The 16,567-nt window shown below is 49.5% G+C and overlaps 1 protein-coding gene across 7 annotated transcripts in view; it reads right to left on the bottom strand.

Moving 5' to 3' along the window:
- WNT3A (Wnt family member 3A) overlaps nt 1–16,567 on the bottom strand; it is a 106,630-nt gene that overhangs the window by 28,775 nt on the left and 61,288 nt on the right. For all 7 annotated transcript variants that reach the window (XM_068145826.1, XM_068145827.1, XM_068145828.1 and 4 more), the window contains one exon: nt 14,408–14,649. In XM_068145826.1, coding sequence (XP_068001927.1) covers nt 14,408–14,649 — 242 coding nt within the window. The remainder of the gene's footprint in view (nt 1–14,407; nt 14,650–16,567) is intronic.

Raw genomic sequence — 16,567 nt, 5'->3', positions numbered from 1 at the left:
TGATGAGGAACTGCAGGGATTCCTAGACCTTAAAGACCTGCATTTGCCCTTATTTTAATGCTAGGTGCAACATGCTGGTCCACAAAGCTCAAAGGCTGTTTAATTTAAGGAGCAAAGTGCCCACAGTCTGCAGATTCCCACAGAGCTGCTCAGAGATCAAGCCCAGCAACAAAGAGCTCCTAGCTGGCAAGCCCCACACAAAGAAGAGACATACTTCATCCAGGATGGTTAACCTCAGTTGGCTAAGTTGGGTTAAAATGGTTTTCAAGGCAAGGCACTTTGTGTATTGGTTCAGGTGAGCAGCTGAAGTTCAAGGCATGTTTGGGTACTAGCTTAGGTGGGTAGATTAAGGTCACAGTGTCAGGTCAGGAGTGGCTCCCCAGCAGAAACTGAATCACAGGTGGCTCTCCAATGTTTTGTATATGGTTCTTTGCCTCAGCTATGGTGTGTGCTTGGTTAGCAGCAGGGCTGTGCTGTGTTGAGGCTAAAAGCCAGAGGATCCAGCGTTATCTTCCAAGGTAGTCTTGGTACACCTCTGCCCTGGACGTTCTGATGTACATCACATGGGGTTCACAGAGTGAAGAAGATCCACCACCCCACACCAAGGTCTGTGCCAAGCTATCTGATCCCAATCCCTACCAACCTTAGCTCTTTTGCTGTTTTAAGACAGGCTAACTGGCTTCCCAGTTTGAATTTAGAACACACTTCTTCTTCTGGCAGGGTGAATGGAACCAACAAGAAGTCTAAAACCTCAGGAGGCACAAACCTCATAGAACAAAACAGAACAGAATAGAATAGAATAGACCAGACCAGGTTGGAAAAGACCTTTGAGATCAATAAGGCTGGAAAAGACCTCAGAGATCAAGTCCAACCTATCACCCAAGACCTCATGACTACTAAACCATGGCTTCAAGCCATGTCCAATCCCTTTTTGAACACTCCATCACCTCACTGGGCAGCACATTCCAATGGCAAATTACTCTTTCTGGGAAGAACTTTCTCCTCACCTCCAGCCTAAACTTCCCCTGGCACAGCTTGAGACTGTGTCCTCTTGTTCTGGTGCTGCTTGCCTGGGAGAAGAGACCAACCCCCACCTGGCTACAACCTCCCTTCAGGCAGTTGTAGACCACAGTAAGGTCTCCCCTGAGCCTCCTCTTCTCCAGGCTGAACACCCCCAGCTCCCTCAGCCCCTCCTCATGGGGCTTGTGCTCAAAAGGAAGGTGCAGCCCTGGATTAAGCAACTAGAAGTCAGCCTCACCCCTCCCAGATATCATAACGCCCAGCCTCAGCTAGCCAAGCCTCACACACTTCCAGCTTTTGGTCAACCCCATTAGTGGTCAGCCCCACAAAATAGGCAAATGCATGCAGTTAATAGTTCAGAGTGACGCAGTGACCTCACTGAGTTGCAACACTGGTGATTACAGCCTCTTTTCCAGGGGAGCTATAATGCTGATACATAGAGTTTTAAATTGCATCTTTCTACCTCTGCAGGTTTCGAGTAAGTATTGTTCCACAGCCAGCACCAGTGTGGGATGCTTGTGGCAGAGCTGTAATGGTGACTCTGGCTGTTTGAGCAGCCTGCCATGCATTTAGGAAGTGTCTCCATCAAAACTCAGGTTAAACACAGAGAAATGTTTGGATTCCTTAAAAAAAAAAAACCCAACAAACCCAAACCCAACCTAAAACACACCAAAAAAACCCAAATCAACTTTTGTTTTCTTTCTTTTTTTACCCCCCCATACAATCATGGAATTGTTTCAGTTGGAAAAGAGCTCTAAAATCATCAGGTTCAACCATCAATGTAACACCACTGTGGCCACTAAACCGTGTCTCAAGGTGCCATGTCCACCCATTTATCTGAACATCTCCTGGGATGGTGACCCCACCACCCCCCTGGGTGACCTCTTCCAGTGCCTGGCCACTCTTTCAGGCCATTTCATAGAATCACAGACTTGTTAGGGTTGGAAGGGACCTCAAAGCTCAGCCAGTCCCAACCCCCCTGCCATGGGCAGGGACACCTCACACTACAGCAGGTTGCTCACAGCCACATCCAGCCTGGCTGCAAAAACCTCCAGGCAGGAGGCTTCCACCACCTCCCTGGGCAGCCTGTGCCAGGCTCTCACCACCCTCATGGGGAACAACTTCTTCCTAACATCCTATCTCAATCTACCCACTTCTAATTTTGCTCCATCCCCCCCCCCATTCCTATCACTCCCTGATGACTTAAAAAATCCCTCCCCAGCTTTCTTGTAGCCCCCTTCAGATCCTGGAAGGCCACAATTAGGTCTCCTCAGAGCCTTCTCTTCTCTAGACTGAACAGTCCCACCTCCCTCAGTCTGTTCTCATCTCCTCTCATTCTATCACTTGATACTAGGCAGAAGAGACCACCCCCATCACCCCCTAACCTTCCACTCCAACCTCCTTTCAGGGACTTGTAGAGATTTTTGCCTTGAAATTGATGGGGACCTACAGAACCTCTCCCTTTTGATACAGCTGCCTTTGAGTTTTGATTGAGCTTGTTGTTTGTTTCCCTCCTTTTGGAAAACTGGCCCAGAAAATGAATAAATCCATGTTTTTGGGACATGATATAATACCTCCTAGGCTGGATTCAGTGTGCCTAGCCTGAGGGACCTCCAAGTTTTTTATGGCTGCGGGTGTACAGAAACATCTCCCGGGTGCCCTCCCCGTTCATTCGCACTCCCACAACGTCCCTGTGGCAACAGCTTCCCTGGGAAAGCAGCATTACTAGGAAAGGATAAGCCATAATTATTAGCTATCACTTAATGTGATTTAGCACCTGGAAATAAAGGAGAAGACATTCTGCCAGATGCTTAGTCAACAAACTGCAGCCTACCAGGATGTGCTCCACGAAGCGTTACTGCCCTGTCCATCAAACCTGAGAGCAACACTCACAAGGAGGACAATAAAGCGACCTAAATCATACAGCAAGAGCTATAGGGCCCTACACATGACCTACTTTGGTACCACTCATTGTGAAGCATCCAGTCATTGCTGTGGTGCACTCCACAGGAAATGGAGCTGCAGAGGAGGGAGGACCTGCTCCATCGTCCTCACCACAGCCAAAAGCAAAGCCAACACCAGACACAGGAGCTTGCTTTTCTCCCCATCACTGTCCCTGGCTGGGCCTGAAGAAGCCAGTCAGATAACATGTATGCTTTTTTAACTGGTTTACTCCTCTGGGAAGGGTGAGATAAGCAAGATGAAAAGTGGAAGACACTTCCAATTCCTTCACCCATGACTTATACCCACTCTTGAGTTCCACCTCGAGCCATTTGGACAGTTCTGTGGTTCCCATGATCTAATGGGCTCTCAGGCTGTGCTTTGTCATCAGGTTTTAGGGTCACCTACAGCCAAAGCTCCACAGCCTCATGAGGTCCTGCATACTGCCTTTCCCTTCCTAAAAAAAGCCATTCCCAAACCCAAACCAAACCACAGCAGTTTCCTTCAAGCCTTTGCCTAAAGCACATCCATCCCCTGACATCTCTGCAGCCCTCTTTTATGGCCTCACATCACAGTGATCTTCTGGAGGCAACAGTCTCCAGGATCATCTCAGTGACCCATGGAAGCAAGATGAAGGTGATCCTGAGGCAGTGTGCTGAGCATCTCTGCTTTGTGTCCTGGGGTCTACTTCATGCAGTCCTCATCTACCTCAGCTTTACCCAGCTCATGCTGGTTTTCCAAACCTTACCACTTCTGTGCAGCACCTCTCTCTACCCTGGGGAGGTGGAAGTCCTTACTTCAGCCGAGTTCTGCCTCCCAGAAGGCTCTCTGATGATGCTGACCTTCCATTTCCTGAGACTTTGGAACACCCAAAAGGCTGATTTCCTCTTACTGCTGCTTTCTCCTCACTGCTCAGTCTGAAGTCAGCTGTGCCCTAATCATTCATGTGCACAACAGAAACCCAACCACTGCCCCAACCAGACTTCTGAACCATTGCCTCTCTTGGTGGCTGATGTTTCTCTCTCTTAATCCTATGGATCTTCTGGATGAATGGAATAGAATGGAATAGAATGGAATGGAATGGAATGGAATAGAATAGAATAGGTTGGAAAAGACCTCAGAGCTCATCCAGTCCAACCTCTCACCCAGCACCATCTAATCAGCTCAACCATGGCACCAAGCACCCCATCCAGTCTCTTCCTAAACCCCTCCAGGGATGGTGACTCCACCACCTCCCTGGGCAGCACATTCCAATGGCCAACCTCTCTTGCTGGGAAGAACTTCTTCCTAACATCCAGCCTAAACCTCCCCTGACACAGCTTGAGACTGTGTCCTCTTGTTCTGGTGCTGGGTGCCTGGGAGAAGAGACCAACCCCCACCTGGCTACAACCTCCCTTCAGGGAGTTGGAGAGAGCAAGAATGTCTCCCCTGAGCCTCCTCTTCTCCAGGCTAAGCAACCCCAGCTCCCTCAGCCTCTCCTCCCAGGGCTATGATGAATCCTCCCTTTGAAGGAAGCGCTCCCTGAAAGATGGGGCTGAGTGGGTGAGGGATAGGAGAGGTTGATCCATCAAGGTGCACACAGCCTCCTTCAACAGACATTAGCAGGGGGTGTGGTGACCTATCTTCTGCCAAGAAGTGGCTCACTGTCTGCTCTGCAGGAGACAGCCTTGTTCCTTGCCAAGCAAGCCCATAGCACAGAAGGAAGCGTGCAGGGTGTCTTTATAGACCCTGTTTTCCCTCTTGCTGCCCTGTCATATCTGCTCAGGGAGGAACAGGAGGAAATTCTCTGCTTGTTATACAGGAATCCAACCAGATGATCCCACAGCCCCTTCTGGCCTTAAAATCCTTGCATCTATTCAGCACTGCCAGCTCATAGCACATCCCACAGGGAAGAAAAGCCACATTCACGGGCTTGCATCCCTCTTTGTCAGGAGACTTCGCCTGCTTTGGCTGTTTGGTGTGTAGCAGACACATGCTTACATTTTAACAAGAGAAAGCTACCCTTGTGGGACCCGTGGAAGCTGCACCCCACTTCAGGAGCCATCCCATAGGAGCACTTTGGGGATGAAACCCACCGTGTCCCACTTCCCCCCCTCCCCCGCCCAGTGCTTGGATGAAGGCGACCAAACTTCTGCCGTCCCTGGCTGCCGTCCATGTGTGTGTGTGTGTGTGTTTGTGCCTCCCGTGGTGCTCCAAGGGCCCATTTGGGGTTGGGATTCTCCCAGGACAAAGGGATGCTAATCAGCTCCCTCTACTGTTCCCTTTTGTCTAGGACTAGCTCCCACGCTTGGACTTGGCACTTTGGGATGCGGCAGAGGGAGCTCCTTGTTGCAACCAGTCCGAGCCCAGTTGGGGAATGCAATGTAACCCAGCAGGGAAAGGGGAGGAATGGGGAGAGGGGAGGAGGGGGGGAAGGAAATAAATCCATAACTCCTGACGCATTGTGCGCGCTGCCCCAGGCAGAAGCTTCCAGTGCCTCCCGCCGCCGGGAGAGACGCCACTGGTTTTGTAGCCACGGGTTGTCTTGTTCCTTCTCCCCTCCCCAGCTCCCCCCCTCCACCCCACTGGCATGTTTTAGTTGCCAGACAAAAATCTCCATGTCGGGGCTGACAGATGAGGCTTGGTGCAGTGGGAGGCAGAGCGAGTGTGGAAAGCAAAGCGCAGCAGCTCCTGGCATTGGGAACTCTTTCTTTACTGGAAGAGTGGTCAGGCCTCAGAACAGCCTGCCCAGGGAGGGGTTGGAGGCACAGTCCCTGGAAGTGTCCAAAAAATGTGCAGACATGGCACTTTGAGACGTGGTTGAGTGGGGTTGGGTTGACATTTCATGGAGTCATAGAATGGCTTGAAGTGGAAGGGACCTCAAAGATCATCTAGTTCCAAACTCCCCCCCACCTGGCCATAGGCAGGGTCACCTCCCACTAGACCAGATTGCTCCAAGCCTCATCCAGCTTGGGCTTAAACACTTCCAGGGATGAATCAGCCACAACTTCTTTGGGCAACCGGTTCCAGGGGTCTCACCACCTTCATAGTAAAGACCTGCTTCCTAATGCTCAATATAAATCTACCCCACTCTAGTTTTGGACCATTGCCTCTCTCCTATCAGCACAGATCCTCACAAGCAGTCCCTCTCCATCTGGACCTGATGATCTTTAAGGTCTTTTCCAACCCAAACTATTCTCTGTTCTCTGGTTGTTGCCATTTTCTTGTCGCCATCGCTGCTCTCCTGGGTTTGCAGCCCACATCTGGGGGTTGGCTGTTTACAGCTAATTGCAGCTGTTCACACAGGCTGTCTCCTCTCCTGACAATCATACACATGCACAGGAGCCAGATCTTTATCCCAGGATCACTTTGCAGGTGAAGAGCTGAAGAGGTCCAAGGCCTCTTGCTCAGAAAACACTTGAGCACACCAAACCCAGGCCATGCACAGCCTCCAGCTGCACTGGGGATGGAAGGGCAAACGTAGCCAGATGTGATGCCAACCACAATCTTCTGGATGCTATCTCACTGTCCCAGCTTGCCCTTGAGCACCTCTGAAGTCACAAGAGACAGAAGTGACCCCCTTCTGATGGTGACCTGTCCTACCAGCAGCTCCAGCAGCAAGAGAAGTTGCTCCTCTACCACCTCATTGGTTTCCTGTTCCCAAAGGCTGAGGGACTAACAAGTTGGCACATAGCCTCAGCTTCTCTGTTTGCTGATGTTACAGCCTGCAGCCCTTGCCAAAGCTCAGTGGAAGCTGCTAATCTCCTGGAACTGTTGTGGGCTGCAAACCAGAGATGTGGCTACAGCTCATCTAGATCTCCCCAGACTGCATTTCCCCTCTGATGCTGCTGCCTGCATTGAGGCATCCACACAAAAGCCATGAATATGAGCTGCCCTGTGCCTCTGGGGTGGAATGTGGACTGAGGCAGTACAGAGATAGGGTGGCACTCCCACCTGTCTCAACCCCTGTGGTAATCCCCAGCTCAGAGTTCAGTTCACTCTGCTACTGAGCACAACTGATGCTTCCATCTCGAGCCAGGATCTGCCAGGCTGCTCCTCAGCAGCACTGGCAAAAGCTCTGCCCTACAGTGTTTATGCATCTTGACTGCTGAGTGCAGCTCACATAGTCACATTTTCAAATCCTGATCCTTCCAGTTTCCTTCCCCATAGTTACAGGGCAGAGTTTGTAGATCTCCGTTGTTGATACCAGGGCAGCTGCCCAAATTGCCATTAGCAGAGAGGTAGACAGGGTGTGGCTGGAAATCAGATCCTCTTGGGAAGAGTTTCATGAGAGAGCAGAGAGTACCTCCTACATGTAACTAACCTCCTGGATGGATCAGTATCTTGTGGCTTTCTGCTCATGCCTTACTTTATTGCAGGAGTGGAGAAGGCAGATCTGGAGTGAGGGAAGCAGGGGGAAAGCGTTTGGCACAGAGGCAGCTGAGATGCCAGAATAACATCAGGAAAAGGTGATGAGGTCTGCTAAATGTATGGATTTTAAATCATGCAAGGCCTCATGAGGTGGTGTGACACCTGAAATGGCCAGGAACTGCCTCTATTCAGCAGTCCAGAAGACCTTTGTCAGTGCCATGCTCTTGCACTAGTCAAATGGCCTCTCCAAGAGAGGCTGGATGTCAGGGCTGCTTTCCTGCAGGAGAAGGATGGGTGGGTGGGAGCTATTTGCCCCCAAAGTGGGCCTCTGAGAGCTACAGATGGAAGTCTGATCCTGTAGCCCTAGGCTCCCTCTATAGTCAATGGAGAGGAATAAACATCTTGGTATGATTCATGTTACCCTGAGATAGGTGTCTAAGATAGGTCAGATGAATTGCTCTCTGGAGATGCCGATTGCTCTCCACTGCCTACAAAGGGAGCCTGGGGTGACTAGCTGAGACTTTGACATCTAACTCAGGTAGATGAGATCAGGCCTATCAGAGAGCCTGTGGAGTGATATTGTTACGACACAGCAAGAAAATAACACACAGGAGACTTGTGTCTCCAAGCTATCATAACTTCAACTTAAAACCCTTCTTCTGTCCTTGCTGGATCTGGGGAGAAAAAAATCACATGGGTTTTGCTGGACACACATGAACTCTCTCATCCACAGGAATAGAATAAACCAGGTTGGAAAAGACCTTTAAGATCATCAAGGCCAACCTATCACCCAACACCACCTAACCAACTCAACCATGGCACCAAGTGCCTCATCCAGGCTCTTCCTAAACACCTCCAGGGATGGTGACTCCACCACCTCCCAGGGACAAAAGGGTCAACTCATAAACACAGCCATGTTATAGCTCTCTTGAGAGAGACAAGACATGGGGCTTGCACTCAAAAGGTCTACAGTCCATGATAAGCCTAGACATACAATGATCCCAGTTCAAACTAAGCCTAAATGCACAGGCAACAGGGCCCAGCACCCTCTAGGAGTCTGAACATGACTTACATTCCACATCTTTCACGAATTGGACCAATACCTGCTCTGCCCTTCATTGGCCTGGCATTGGAATATGTTGCACAGGGAGGTGGGGGAGTCACTGTCCCAGGAGGTATTCAAGAGCTGTGTGGCCATGGCACTTTGGGGCTTGGTTTCATGGCCATGGTGCTTGGACTCTCAGTGATCTTGGAGGTCTTTTCTAACCAAAACAATTCTATGATTCATGTGAGCCTTGGAGCAGGATGCTTCTCACCAAGAGCTGGAGTCCCTCAGCAATTGATGGAGAGGTGCAGGAACTTCAGGTGCAAATGTTTTAATCCAGTCTAGAATATTCTTAATGAATGATGCCTAAAGAGGACCCCAGCATCAAATGGAATTCCTGTGAGCTGCCCCACTGTCTGACATAAAGGACCCAAAGGTTTGCTGACCTACTGCTCTTCTGCAGGCCTCAATTTTTACTTATTATGAAATGTAATTAGCAGAGATAAAGCTCTGCTCTGGAAGAGTCATTCTGAGTCTAGCAAGTTAAAAACATAAGGGCTGTTTGTCAACAGCAGAGCCATGTCACACTAGAAATGAGGAGACTTTTAAAAGGGAAGGTAGACAGATGGAGAGATTGGCCATTGGATTGGCCAGGGAGGTGGTGGAGTCACCATCCCTGGAGGTGTTTAGGAAGAGGCTGGAGAGGGTGCTCGGTGCCATGGTTTAGTTGATTGGATGGTGTTGGGTGATAGGTTGGACTGGATGATCTCAAAGGTCTTTTCCAACCTGGTCTATTCTATTCTGTTGTCTGTCTCTTGGTGGTTTGCCAAGGCAAGATCTCCTTTGGGAGTAGATGTCATAATCAAATCCAGATTTTGGTTTAAATCCAGAAGTTTTGTGGTGAAATTCTCCAGCCTGCATCATCCAAGAAGGCTGCTTGGATAGTGTGATGGTCATGGCAGGCTATAAACACACAGCAAGCGAGAAGGAAAGCAGGATTTGTGTCCCAGAGACCTCATACCTCTGCCAGTAGCACACTGTTATTGCTGCCCTTTTCCATTGCCAAGCAGCCTTCAAAGAGATTATTTGGTATCATTTTCTGAAGGGCAGTGCCATATCTGTAAGACAGTGTCACCTTCAGGAGCATCATGAGTGAAGGAAATACTTTAGGCTTTGTGGTCTCTCTAGATAAGATGACAAGGAGTTACTACCTCATCCTATTCAATCCCATTCCACCCCATCCCATCCTGATTCGAGTCAAAAGTGCTGGAAAGGAAGACATCTACCCAGTTTAAGAAATCAAATTATCTTGAACACACTGTATTTCACAGACTTGAGAACTGTTTTAGTAGGAAAAGGCCTCTGAGGTCATTGGGTTCAACCATCAACCCAACACCACCATGGCCATTAAGCCAGATCCCAAAGTGCTGTATCCACATGACCCCATAGCACCTCCAGGGATGGTGACTCCACCACCTCCCTGGGCAGCACATCCCAATGGCCAATCTCTCTTGCTGGAAAGAACTACTTCCTAACATCCAGCCTAAACATCCTCTGGCACAGCTTGAGACTGTGTCCTCTTGTTCTGGTGCTGGGTTCCTGGCAGAAGAGACCAATCCCCACCTGGCTACAACCTCCCTTCAGGGAGTTGGAGAGAGCAAGGAGGTCTCCCCTGAGCCTCCTCTTCCCCAGGCTAAGCAACCCCAGCTCCCTCAGCCTCTCCTCACAGGGCTGTGCTCCAGACCCCTCCCCAGCTTTGTTGCCCTTCTCTGGACACCTTCCAGCAACTCAACATCTTTCCTAAACTGAGGAGCCCAGAACTGGACCCTGGGCCTCTCCACCTGCTTCTGTGTCTCTCGTCATTCTGCCTCTAGCAGGGGCGGTGGCCAATAGTTATTTCCTGAATGAATTTATGCCTCCAAGCCTCCACATCAGCCATTAGCCTCTCATTTGTCCGGGGTGGGGAGTTTGATGTATGTCCTCAGAGGGCACATCCGACGGGCGCCGCCGCTCCACAAAGCAAGAGGACGCGCGCCCGCCCCGGCTCCTTCCAATCCCCCGCTCCTCTTCACGTGCTGGTGAACATCCCCAAAACACCCACACCCCCACCCCAAATGAAAAAGAAGGGAGGGAAGAAAGAAAAAGGGCTGGTGAAGCTTCCAAAGGCTGCCTGAGTGCTAAACTCTAATCAACAAGCCCCATCGGCGAAAGCTGAAAGAATCCGAGCCCTGCCTTACAAAGCATTTAATCCAGTTTGGCGTAACCTTTGACATTATTAGGGATCCCAGTGACCCTAATCCAATCAGATTGATTAACTAAAGAGGAGACCCCATAAGCTGACCCCCCTCTGGCCTCTGCTATTTAGTCCTGACCAAACAGTGGGAGCGACCTGCTGTATTTACACCACAATGGGGCCGCGCTGAGAACCTGTTTCATTACAGAGCGACTTAAACTCCCATTACTCCATCAATGTATCATTCTTCAATAGTTCATTAAAAGCTGCTCCTCCACAATAACTATTAACCATTTCTCAGCCCAGCTGGCAGGTTTAAAGCCCCAGCCAGCCTTTGGCAGGAGGAGGTGGGAGGGAGTGAAAGAAATAGGGTAGACAAGGGCTCCCTTTTTAAATTTAAACGAACTGGGGGGGCTTAAAGAGTTTGAGGTAATTTACTTTTATTGAAAGGGGGGGGAGGGATTTTGACTTCATTATGTGCTGAGGGTCCTTTAAAGAGACAGGGCCATGATAAGGGTTTGTTGTGTTTTGTTTTGTGTTTGGTGGGTGCCCCCCCCCCCCCCCCCCAGAGTCACCATGGCTGGAAAAGTCTTCTAAGATCATAGACTTGTTTCAGTTGGAAAAGACCTCTAAGATCGAGTCCAACTGTCAACCCAAGGCCACCATGGCCACTAAACCGTGTCCCAAAGTGCCATGTCCACAGGTTTCTTGAACACCTTCAGGAGTGGAGACTCCACTAACATCCTGGGCAGCCTGTGTCAATGCCTGAGCACTCCTGAAGTAAAGACCATCAGGCCCAACCACTACCTAACTCTGCCAGGGATACTACTACACCACATCCTTGAACCCTATCTAGAAGACTTTAAAATACATCCAGGGATGGCGATTCAACAACTTCCCTGGGCAGCCTCTTCTAGTCTTTGGTATGGTTTAGTCAAGGACTTGTCAGTGTTAGGTTATAATGATTGGGCTTGATGATCTTAAAGGTCTTTTCCAATCTACTTGGAGATTCAGTCTCAAGCTGTGCCAGGGGAGTTTGAGGCTGGATGTTAGGAAGAAGTTCTTCCCAGCAAGAGAGATTGGCCATTGGGATGTGCTGCCCAGGGAGGTGGTGGAGTCACCGTCACTGGAGGTGTTTAAAACCAGCCTGGATGAGGATGGTGTTGGGGATAGGTTGGACTCGATCTCAAAGGTCTTTTCCAACCTGGTTAATTCTATTCTATTTATTCCACAGCTAAGAACTTGCAAAATAAAGTAATAGGTGGATGGCAGAAGGGCTTTCTGCTCTTCATTGCTCTTTAGTGCTGGTTGGACTTGACAGTCTTGGAGATCTCTTCCAACCAAAATGATTCTATGATGCTGTATGTCCAGAGTGACATATGATGAGCCAGAGGAACAGAGAACCAAGCCTGTCAGTAATGCCTTCAAAAAACGTCAAGTCTGAACCCCCTGAACATCACCATTCCCTTGTCACCAGGGTCATCAATAATATTGCTGTTTAATATCTGATTTGTTAGTTCTGGATTTGGAAATCTTAGAATAAATGAACCATAAATACAGTTGCAGGTGAAACATAGAATCACAGCATGGTTTGAGCTGGAAGAGTCTGGGTTTAGGTGAGACATCAGAATATGGCATCACTGAATGGTTTGAGTTAGAAGAGTCTAGCTCTAGATGAGACATCAGAATTTGGCTCCTAGCAGGACCAGAGTCTGGGGACAATTTGGCACCACTGAATCACAGCTTGAGCTTAGCCCTGAATTAGCAATAGATACCAAAGCAGGGGGAAGCCCAGACAGCGGGGCAGCCTCAGTGAGATCTGGACCTAGGTAGTGTCTCCTGAAGGCATTAAAATCATTCTTCTTATCAATGCAAGAATTGCAGATAGTCATGTCAGGACAAAGGGAGCTTGGCTGAGGGAGGATGGGGTTTGGCTGAGGGAGAATGGGGTCCTTACTGACTCAAACGAGAAGCCCCACTTAAATCTTGGGTGACCTGAAACCAGAGTTTTGCTTGCTTGCTTTTCTCTCCTTTTCACCTCCTCTCTTTCTGGGTAGGAGCTCAAATATGTTCCTACCCTGGGGGATCTGCCGCACAAGAATGCAACTGAGCTGTTTCTTTTTTGTTCTCCCCCCTCCTGCTGTAGGTGAAGCAAAACTGAAGGGTGGTTTGATTCTCCCTCAAGGAACAACATTCTTCAGCTATGAAATCGTCCCAGCCTTCCTTCCCTCCCTGAGCCAGGCTACTGGAGGCTGCAGTCTCAAGCAGGGGCTGACCCTTTGTGTCGACACTGCTGCGAGATAAGAGCGTTTGGCAGCTTGCAGGATCAGGGTTCCTTCGGTCAGCAAGGAGGTGAGGGTCACTTTCCTCGTGCAGGGGGTGAAATTGCTACAGGAGTTTTGGATCACCTAATTTAAGGGCATTTGGGAGCACGAGGAGCTACACTTGATGAGGCAAAGCAAAGACTTTAAAAAAGTCAAACCCCACTTCTTAGGGGCTAAAATGCTATGATATAATGTGGGGAGGGACTATTTGCAAGGGCTTGTAGTGACAGGATCATGGGCAGTGGATTTAAGCTGGAAGGGGGAAAATTTAGAGTAGAGATTAGGAAGAAATTCTTTACAGTGAGGGTAATGAGACACTGGAACAGGCTGCCCAAGGAAACTCTGGACACCTCATCCCTGGAAGTGCTCAAGGCCAGGCTGGACAGGGCCTTGAGCAAGGTGGGCTAGTGGAAGGTGTCGCTGCCCATGGCAGAGTGGCATGAAACTAGATGATCTGTAAGGTCCCTTCCTACTCAAACCATTCTATGATTTCATACAAATAGCCTCCTGTCAACTTACAGAGGGAAAACAACACCAGGTACTCATTGTTATCCAAGTGCTTAAATCTCTCTGCATTCAACAAGTTAGGGCAAACCATGTCTAAGATCTCCCACTTGCAGCAGAACCAATGGTGGTTTCCTCAGACCTTTGATCTTCATTGTATCTCATTAGGGTTATCAAACCCAATGCTATCTGGTAAGTCCAGCCCCTAGGAATCATCCCCAGCAGCCCATCATTTGCCCTCTGCAATCACTGAGAGAGATGAAAGTGCAGCATGAAATGCCATGGGGTCAGCAAAGCAGCCCAGCATCCAGCTTGACCACTGACAACACAGTAGTCCTTTGTGTTCCTTCCAAGGCACACAAGATCATAGGAGAATTCATGTTGAAAGTGACCCTGGGAGGTCTCCAGTCCAAGCTTCTGCTCCAAGCATGGGCAGAGAGGACTCTGGTGTGTGGTCAAATGGAGAACTTCCCAATTCTCTGGTAGAGGTTTGAGATAGATGGAATCATGGAATCATCCAGGCTGGAAGGGACCTCCAAGGGTCATCCAATCCAACCTCCCCTCAGTCAGCAGGGGCATCCTCAACTAGATCAGCCTCACCTTGAGGCTGGTTCCACCACCCTTACAGGAAAAAATGATTACCTGTGGCTGGATGTTGGCTGTACAATGGAGGGGTTGGGTAACCACCCACTTACACTGATCAGGCACAGATGCACTTGCTGTCCTCATAAGAAAGTTTAATGATCTTCCTATCTCTATGAAAGACCTTCTGGGTCAGGTTTGAACTGCTCAGATCACACCCTGGTGAGCAAGATTTTCTCTACCTGTGCCACACATCAACTTCATCAAGCTCAATGCCCATCCCCAGCAGCAGCCCATTGAATGTGATAGCTTGTCAGAAGCAAGTGACTTCACAACAGGTTCCTCAAGCTCTCTGATGCTGCTCCACCACGGAGGTGGCTGCCACCGACGCCCGAGCACCGCACTCACCTTTATCCAGCACAGGCCCAAAGATGGCCAAGCTGTCATTGACGGTTGTGCAGTTCCACCTCCTCCCTCGAAACTGGTGTTGGCATTCCTGGATCCCAATCTTTACCCCTTCTGCCACGCTGGGCATGATCTCCACATAGTTCCTACAGAAGCGTAGCTGCTTGGGTACCAGCCCCGGGATGCTCCCGCAGAGGATGGGTTGAGTCCCCAGGGAGGAATATTGGTGACCTATTGCCAGGGACCTAGAAGAAAGAAAAGGACAAGGGCAAAGAGCTGCTGTCAGGCTGGCTTTCACCTTTGTACTTGGTTCACAAGAATGGGGACAGAAAAGCAACATCTTCAGTTCCCCTGCATTTCCTTCCCCCACCGTCTTCCCTCTCCAGCACAGTATCCTCTCTCTTCTGAAGTTTTACCTTTAATATCCTCCTTCCCTTTCCTTCATGCTCTCAAAGCTTTAGTCCATCACTCTGTTCCTTCCCAAAGATGCTCAGCTCATACAGGTAGCTGCTTCTGCACCCAGAGGGTCACAGAGAATCACAGAATCCCAGAATGTTGGAGGCTGGAAGTGACCTCTGGAGATCATCTGTTCCAATCTCTCTGCTAAAACAGGATCACCTACAGCAATCACAATGTCCAGGTGGGTTTGGAATCTCTCCAGAGAAGGAGAGTCTGCACCCTCTCTGGGCAGCCTGCTTACAGGGCTCCAGAACCTTCATACCAAAGACTTAATTTTCTGCTTGCATCCAGGGAATGTGAGCAGAGAGGGAACAGACTGAAAAGGAGGTGGTCAGGTGCCATGTCTCAGTAGCTTTCCAGACTCATCTTAATCACTTCCAGACAAGGGAGACATAGAAACATCTACTTGTAGATCCCAAATGACTCCAAGTAGGAGTCCAGACACAAGGTAACGAACTCAGCCAAGAATTTGTTCTCCAGCAAAACAACTTCAGGTGGACAAAGTAGGAGGTGGGAAAGCAAAGAATTTCCATCTCCTTTTCCAAACTTAGCTGCTTCCTCCAACCTCAGGGGGACTTCTGGGGGAAGATTAATCTCACTTAACTGTAGAGGACAACTCACTCTACACCAGGGGGGGAAGGTGAGGCAGAAAGCATGAATTGCTCTCCAGGAGTGCCTCTCTTTCCATTGAATTAAAAGAGGAAGGCAGGCAGCTGAGACTGACCAGGAGCTGTGTTCATCTCACCCACCTTCTATGTCTACAACAGAGACATCTCCAGCTGATCTCCTCCCCCTAGCCTGCTTTTGTAGTGCCTCAGTGGAGAGAAAGCTGCACTTCCAGGGCAGGATTCATCTGCCCTATTTTAGATGTCTGCTGTGGGATGAGGTGAATCATGGCCTTGCCTCCATTCACTGCATTGGCCAGACTACCCAGGCAGCCTGGGTGACTGGTTGAGTGGGATATAGCTGCACTGTAAAAGTCTCCAGGTGAATCATGCCATGATACCTAACAATTGGGATGGCTGAGTTCCTTGAAATAGTCCCACCCAGGAAAGCTAAGCCCTGTGCTGGAGCCCATGCACAAAGCTCAGCTGTAGGAAGGAGGCAAGTTCCTGCAGGAGCCTGCAGCAACCCACAGGAGAAGACCGAGGAGAGGACACAGTTAACTTGTTTACCCTATCTAAGCAGCTTGATGTGGCTTTCCTTGAGCTTTAGATTAATTCAGGGAACAACTACAGGCAGAAAAGCACCTGTGAACTGGGGCCCATGCCAAGCCAAAGGGTGTTTTCACTTGGGTTGCACTGTGGACAGTTTGGTGGTGTTATTAAATTGCATACAAAACACTGCATCAGTTTCTGGACAGGAGACACCCATTAGAAACACTGTTTCAGGCTTCAGAGTGCTTGTTGAGTGTGTTGCCCCTGCAGTCTTCTTGAGACTAGAGATGTGGCACCCTGAGATTCCACAACTCTCAACCCATCCAACCCCTTGAGGACTGGGAGGTATTCACTGATGCTGAACCTCAGGTTCAGGAGCCAGGTGGTCCCTAGGTCTGTAACTGCATTAACTTGGTTGCTGTGACCCACATGAACCTGAGGAAAAACTTCTTCCCTTTGAGGATGACAGAACACTGGGACAGGCTGCCCAGAGAGGTTGTGGAGCCTCCTTCTCTGAAGAGATTCCAAACCCACCTGGACATGGTCC

This window comes from Melanerpes formicivorus, unplaced genomic scaffold (genome assembly GCF_026170545.1).
Source record: "Melanerpes formicivorus ecotype bairdi unplaced genomic scaffold, bMelFor1.0.p_v2 SCAF_13, whole genome shotgun sequence".
Classification (NCBI taxonomy): Eukaryota; Metazoa; Chordata; class Aves; order Piciformes; family Picidae; genus Melanerpes; species Melanerpes formicivorus.
Note: the sequence above shows the minus strand (reverse complement) of the source record. Positions and strands in the feature narration are given on the sequence as shown.